General features: G+C 36.4%; 1 protein-coding gene across 3 annotated transcripts in view; it reads right to left on the bottom strand.

Annotated features, from left to right (window-relative positions):
* LOC107564301 (neuronal membrane glycoprotein M6-b-like) overlaps positions 1 to 7,500 on the bottom strand; it is a 38,836-nt gene that overhangs the window by 16,039 nt on the left and 15,297 nt on the right. For 2 of the 3 annotated variants that reach the window (XR_001606203.1, XM_016249334.1), the window contains exon 1: positions 6,258 to 6,635. The exons of the other annotated variant lie outside the window; for it this stretch is intronic. Coding sequence is in view for 1 of the 2 variants with exons in the window: in XM_016249334.1 (XP_016104820.1) it covers positions 6,258 to 6,306 (49 nt within the window). In the remaining variant the exon portion in view is untranslated. Of the gene's footprint in view, positions 1 to 6,257; positions 6,636 to 7,500 lie in introns of those variants that run through there. 3 annotated transcript variants of the gene reach the window in all.

The following is a 7,500-nucleotide window of genomic DNA, read 5'->3' as shown; positions in this document are numbered from 1 at the left end:
ATTTTATTTTATTTTATTTTATTTTATTTTATTTTATTTTATTTTATTTTATTTTATTTTATTTTATTTTATTTTATTTTATTTTATTTTATTTTATTTTATTTTATTTTATTTTAAAGGAATATTTTTGGCATTGTGACATTATATTCCTGATATTGCCTTTATTATAATGTGTTTATAATTCTCATTATTCTCAACATTTTCATTAGGATTTATTATTGTAAAAATAAAAGCAGTACAAAAAAATACTACAATGACAAAAACATCAATGTTAATCATTTAAACTATCTAAATAGTTTTTATATTTAAAATAAATGTTATGTTACAGTAATTAGAAAGAGACATTATTTTAAGTATTTTAAGCATAGACGCTTTTATTTTGATCCTGGAGGGAGAACTGAGATGAATTGTCATGAAAAGTCACAAAATAAAATAAAGTAAAGTAAAATGAAATAAAAAAACAATAATAAAATAAAATAAAACATTATTTTTCCTTTATGAAAATATGTATTTATTTTGGGTTTTGATTGGTTGTAACTGACTGAATCAGTTTTGTATTTTTATATTATTTGTTTTCGTTTTCATTTTAGTTATTTTGTAGTTTTTGTAATTTTTATTAGTTTTTGGGTTTTATTTTTAATACAGATCTATATTGTTTTTATTAATTTCTATTCCGGTTTTAGTTATTTTAGTACATAAAGTCATATACATAAATAAAATATATAATATAAATAAGAATATACACATAAAAAAGGATTTATATTTTATTTCAGTTAACGTTTATTTCATTTCAAGTAACTTTTTTGTTTTTCATTTTAGTTTCAGTTTTAGTTGACTATAATAACCATGGTTCTCGAGAGGTTTTGTGAGATTCATTCATTCATATGAAGACAGTAACATGTTTAACAAGCCTCAAAATTGAGAGATTTGAGTCCACATGTGTACATTTATCACCTTCATCCGGGCCGAGAAAACACAGCAGTGCTTTAATTCAAGGCCCCATTGTGCTCAGTCTGGATCCTGAACGTTCCTCGCCGTGGAGGCCTTTCTCCCAGCACACAAAGACAAATTAAAGCAGATATATTAAGCAGCAGAGAGAGGCGCTTTCAGAGACCGTCTGCGTCCGACAGTTTGTGCCCAGCTTTTATGAGGCTCACCGGGTGAAAGCTTTCTGTCCCAACTAGTGAATAGCTGTTTCCATAGCAGCGAGTTAACCACAACCCAGTGAGTATCGCCCACGGCACAGTCTCTCACGACCCACACACACACACACACACACACACACACACTTGTGATGATGCTCGCATCTCAAAGAGAAATGCTACTCTGTTCCCAGCCTCTCCGGAAACTCTTGGGAAATCTGTGAAGTTTTGGTTAACTAAGAGCGGTCAGTATGACCAAAAGCATCAGGTGATTCATATCAAATGAACGAATCAGTCTGACATTAGTGTAAAAACAGCTACACATGAATTCTTAATTAGTAATTATTTAAAAAATAAATTATTGCATTTTAGAGTAGTGTGATAGTCACAGCGGTTATCAAAACATCCCCCCCAATTTTTTTTTTTTTTTAAGTGGTGTTATTTATTATATAAACTGTATGTATATATATATATATAATTTTTTTACCCCACATTTCTTTCTTTATTTATTATTATTTTATTTAAATTTTTTTGACAATAAAGCACATTTCTCCCGGCAGGATAATTACTTAAATGCATTAAATCTCTTTCTAATTACTTTAATTTTTTCTTTAAAAAAATATTTATATAAATATTGAAATTTTATTATCATTATATTTTACTTTTTTACTTTATTTTACTTAAACGTATTTAATCTCTAATTACTTTAATGTGAATGTCTTTAAATATTTATATAAATACTCAATTATTTATATAAAATATAAATAGAGGAACTTTCAGGACATTTTATTTATTTATTTGTTTATTTACTTACTGACTGACTGTGATTTTTCATTACAAATTAAGTGAGCACATTTCTCCCTCCAGGATCATTACATTTAATTAATAAATTCTAATTTTTGTAATGAAAAAAAGAAAGATTTATTTATATTAAAATAAATCTAAAACACACATATACACAAACACAATCATATTCTTTACGAATGAATAATACAGTACACTACAATACTAAATACTTCAGAAAGTCGTAGTGATATTTCTTCACTGATGTTCTTGTTTTGCCTCTAATAGTGTTTGTTTTTACAGCTGATGCTGTATTCAGTAAACTGAGCTTCATTACACATCTCCCAAAAACACACACGAACACACCACATTCCCGAATCATGAGTCGCATTTCACTCTTTCCAGCTTTCCATACCAGCTTACAGCTGTGATTACGCCTGATTCCTGACCACAGTCATATTTCACTGCTGCTTCCAGACATTTTCTCCCTCATATATTCACTGAAATGTGGTCTGTTTTTGAACCAGATCCTGTCTTTGAATGGCACAGGTTTTATTCACTTTGTGTTGACGGCAGTGGAAAAACAAAGAGTGCTGATTGGGATTCAAGATCACTGCCTGTTAGCAGAAACACGGTCTCATGTCAGATAGATAAACCTCCTACAAAACCAGATTCACACTGATCTTCAAAGCCTCCCTCACTCCACCGAATGACATTCACATGCTTTACAGGGCACTGGAGGAGATACTAAACACCTTACATTAAAGACTGAGAGAGTTAAGAGGAGGAGAGAAAGGAGAACGAGGAGGAAGAGGAGGAGAAAAGGGGATAAAATGAGGAGACGGTATACATGAAGAGAGTGGAGAGGAGGAGAAAAGGGGAAAGAAGAGGAGGACTAGAAGGAGGAGAACGAGAGGAAAGAAGAGGAGGAGAAAAAGAGAAAGATGAAGAGAAAAGGAGGAAGAGGAGAAGGGAAGAGGAGGACTAGAAGGAGAAGAACAAGAGGAGAAAGAGGAGGTGGTGGAGGAGAAGTAAAGGAAGAAGAGGAGAAGAAAGTAGAGGAGGAGGAAAAAGACAAATAGGAGGAGAAAAGGAGGAAGAGGAGAAGGGAAGAGGAGGACTAGTAGAAGGAGAACAAGAGGAGAAAGAGGAGGTGGTGGAGGATAAGTAAAGGAGGAAGAGGAGGAAAAAAGAAGAGGAGGAGAAAATGAGGTGAAAGATGAAGAGGAGAAAAGTGAAAAAATGAGGAGACGGTATACATGAAGAGAGTGGTGAGGAGGAGAAAAGTGGAAAGAAGAGGAGGACTAGAAGGAGGAGAACAAGAGGAGGAAGATGAGCGGTGGAGGAGAAGTAAAGGAGGAAGAGGAGGAAAAAAGAAGAGGAGGAGAAAAAAGAAAGATGAGGAGAAAAGGAGGAAGAGGAGAAGGGAAGAGGAGGACTAGAAGGAGAAGAACAAGAGAAGGAAGAAGAGGTGGTGGAGGAGAAGTAAAGGGGGAAGAGGAGAGAAAAGAAAAGGAGGAGAAAAAGAGAAAGATGAGGAGAAAATGAGGAAGAGGAGAAGGGAAGAGGAGGACTAGAAGTAGGAGAGCAAGAGAAGGAAGACGATGTGGTGGAGGAGAAGTAAAGGAGGAAGAGAAGAAGGGAAGAGGAGAACTAGAAGGAGGAGAACAAGAGGAGAAAAAAGAAGAGGAGGAGAAAGATAAGGAAGAGGAATAGAACAAGGAGGAGGAGAAACGGAGGATAAAGATGAGGAGAAGAAAGGGAAGAGGAGGACTTGGAGGAAAACATGAGGATAAAGAGGAGGTGGCGGAGGAGAAGAAATAAAGGAAGAGGAGAAAAAGATGAGAAGAAAGGTAGAGAAAGGTTAGGCAAAAAGGAGGAAGAGGAGAAGCAAGAGAAGAGGAGGACAGGGAGGAGGAGGAGTAGAAGGAAAGAAGGAAGAGGAGAAAAAAAGAGGAGGAGAAAGGGAGGAAGATGTGCAGAGGAGGGGAAGAGGAGGAAAACGAGCGATAAAGAAGAATGAGAAAAATAAGTGGAGAAGAAAAATAAGTGGGGGGGACGAAAAAGAGGAGAAGAGGGAGATGTGGGGACAGGAGGAAGAGGAAGAAAATGAGACAGATTAAGGAAAGGGAGGAAGAGGAGAAGAAAAAGGAGAAAAGAAGGAAAAGGAGAAAAAAGAAAAGTAGGAGACAAGGAGGAAGAAAATTAGTAGAGCAGGGGAAGAGAAGGAAAAGGGGGATAAAGTGAAGGAGGAGAAAAAGAAGAGAAAAAAATTAGAAAGAGGAGAAAAAAATACGAGTAGGAGAAAAAAGAGGAGAAGAGGAGGAAGAGGAGGAAAAAAAGAGGAGGAGAGTAGGAGGAGGGAGAGGAAGAGAAAAAGGAGGAGGAGGAAGAAGAGGAGGAGAAAAAGAAAAGGAAGAGAAATGGAGGAAGAGGTAGTGAATGAAGAGAAAGGAGGGAGGAAGAGGAGGAGAAAAGAGGAAGATGAAAATGAGGATAAAAGATGAGATAGGAAAAAGAAAAGGAGGAGAAATGGAGGCGGAGGAAGAGAGGAGGAGGAGAAAAGGGGGAGAAAGAGGAGGAGAAAAAGAATGAAAAGAGGAGAAGCTAAAAAGAACAGCAAGAAACAAGAAAAAAGAAGAGAAGATCAGAAAAAGGAAATAGAGAGGGGAGAAGGACACGGAGAATGAGTAGAAGAAAAAGGAGCAGAAGAAAGAGAAGGAGATGCAGAAGAATATGGAGGAGGAGCGATGGCAGAAACTATGCCTCATCACTGCATGTCAAAGTCCAACGCTTCTGCTGGCTCCAGAGCCAAGAGCCTCGGCCACACGAGCACAAGGTCAGGACCCTACAGCGGGACGACGGCCACTAACAGCACGTCCTAGTGACACATGACGCTCAGAAACCAGTTCAGCCTCTGCCAACGACTGACTGCGAGAGAGAGACAGATGCATTCTGGGCATGAAATGTGTTCATGCCATGGAAAAAGTTGTAGTAAGTAGAAGAATGAGAAAGTCACAGCAACAGTATCCAAAGCTCTGCCAGACACTGCATCTCTAACAAGAAAGATCGTTATAGGATATGAAAGTGTACAATAGAGATTAAAAAATGGTGAACCCAACAGAGGACGTCTACAATAGACCGAGTGTCAGTCCACAACGCAATACTTTATAAACAGAATAAAGAGTTCTGTTAGTTTACAAACATCTTTGAAGACTTGGACGTGCAATTCTAACAATGCCTGAGAACACGATATGGTTTAGTATGATTATCAAATGGAAATGACCGCGTTGTAATTCTATAAATATGTAATCGGATGCGCTGTGATCTTTTCATGTTTTGCAGTAAACGCTGCTCCACACAAACTGCATCTCTGAAAGCGCTGAGTTTGAGTCGCTTACAACGTGCATTTGAAAAAGCAACATGCACCAAACACCTTCAAAAGATGGTAACGAGAAGCATTTAGAAATCTGCTGTCAACAAAAGAGAAACATTTCAAAAGATACGTTTGCATGTGAATTTCAGCTCTGTGCGTTAATATTTGAACACAAAGATAAATATTTTAAATTTAAGTATTAGTATTGTAAATGTAATATTGTTAATATAAATGAAAATTATTGTTATGAAATACTTTACAGATCAATAGTATTATGGGGATATTTATTTACTGATTTCTTTTGTATAAATGTATACGAGGACTAATGCTAATACTAATAATACTAACAAAAATTGTAATTAGACACGTTTCTACAGTTTGTAATCAGAAAATGTTTATAAATCTGTTGTCAACAAAAGAGAAGTTTCTCTGAGGACTTCAGCCAAAATAAAAGCTCTAAACATTTGAAAGCAACAAACCATTAAAGACTGAGAGAGTTAAGAGAGTTGAAAGAAAAACAACAACCAAAAATAAGTATTATTATTATTATATAAATACAATTTTTATAAATAAATGTACAATTTGATTAATTAATAATAAATAAAAAATTAATAATAATAATAAATACATTTGTTTTGCACAATTTGTTCCGCCTGTTGTTTTTATATATAAAAAAAGGCATTTACAGTTTAATGGCTGGTAAAAGATAATTATGCCTGAATTTTCTCAAGTCACCATCCACTGGCAGGTGTGGCATAATGTTAGTTTTAGGCCCTGCTTGGACCACTGACAGACCAATGCATTAAATACCAGAAGAACAAAAATACTTTTTGACATCAAACTACACCAGAGTTTAACACATAATACACAAATTAAAAATCTAATCCTTCAGTTTATAACCAGCTATAATTGAAACTCATGCGACTGTCCTAATAATGCAGCTCCTGTAACGGTACCTTGTTTCTCCCGCCGTTCATCGCCAGTGTCGTCATATTGAGTTTCCATGGCTGTTTCGTAGAAATCCAAAAACAAATCTCCCTCCTTGAAACTTCTCTGGTTTTCTGACCGTTTCTCTCGCTCTCTTGCCTCTCTCAAATCTCTCTCTTCTTCTTCTTCACATCGCTGTCTTACCCTGAACCCATACAGAAACTAGAGATGTTTCCCAGTCACGTCTGCACAAAATCACGGACGCATTCCCGGACCGGCACCATGCCAGTGGAGGAGGTGGAGGAGGAGACCCACACACTCCCATGCATATATTAACATACTCAAAAAAAACACCGGCCACAAAGTAGCCTTCCATCTGCTGCCTGACCCATGAGAACCCAAGGCATCCAAAGAAAAGGGGAAGATCCCCTCTGGACAATGAAAGATGCAGAGAAGAATGGAAAGTGGGAGCAGATGGAGGTAGAAATGAGAGAAAGATAAGGAAAGAAAGAACTAAATAACTACAACTTTAAAGCAGATTTTGATGCTGCATTCAAGTCCTCCTTGTGTAAAGGTTTGGAAATCGTAATTACGTGATGTGCATTCTGAAAAAAAAAAGATAAAAAATATTTACAAAAATGAAAATGTTCTCACAATTCTGAGTAGAAAAAGAGGAATTGTAAAAAAAAAAATAAGATTTGCGAAATACAAAGTCATAATTAGCTTTTCTTTTTTTTTATCCCATGGCAAAAACAAGCTTCCAAAGAAAAAGAAAAGAAACTCGACTAAATATTTGTTTACCTGCACATCATGTGACCATGAATCAAAATCCGTGAACTTGCAAATGTGTTGTTACATTTTTGGAAATATGAATTTAAACTCTCTGGGACTTCAAGCAAATATTTCAGCTCAAAGAGTTTTGATCCAATCCAAACAGTTCTGACATCTCATCTCGCAAACATGATCGTTCTGATTGCACATTCTGAATGATAATATATTAGGCCAAAATTAGAAGTAATAAAATCAACTCCTGAATAGCTCTTAAATATCAGCTTGTAGGCGGGTTACGGGTTGTGACAGGCTCAGCACAGCTGATGGTGTCAAAGGGCCGGTGAATGCACTGTGTTCGCCAACATGGGGTAACACACACACACACTCACACACTGACACACACACACTCACACACTGACACACACACACTCTCACACACACACTCACACAATGACACACACACACTCACACACACACTCGCACACACACACTCGCACACAC

This window comes from Sinocyclocheilus grahami, unplaced genomic scaffold, assembly GCF_001515645.1.
Source record: "Sinocyclocheilus grahami isolate Dianchi unplaced genomic scaffold, SAMN03320097.WGS_v1.1 scaffold923.1, whole genome shotgun sequence".
Lineage (NCBI taxonomy): Eukaryota > Metazoa > Chordata > Actinopteri > Cypriniformes > Cyprinidae > Sinocyclocheilus > Sinocyclocheilus grahami.
This window is presented reverse-complemented; position numbering and strand designations above follow the sequence as displayed.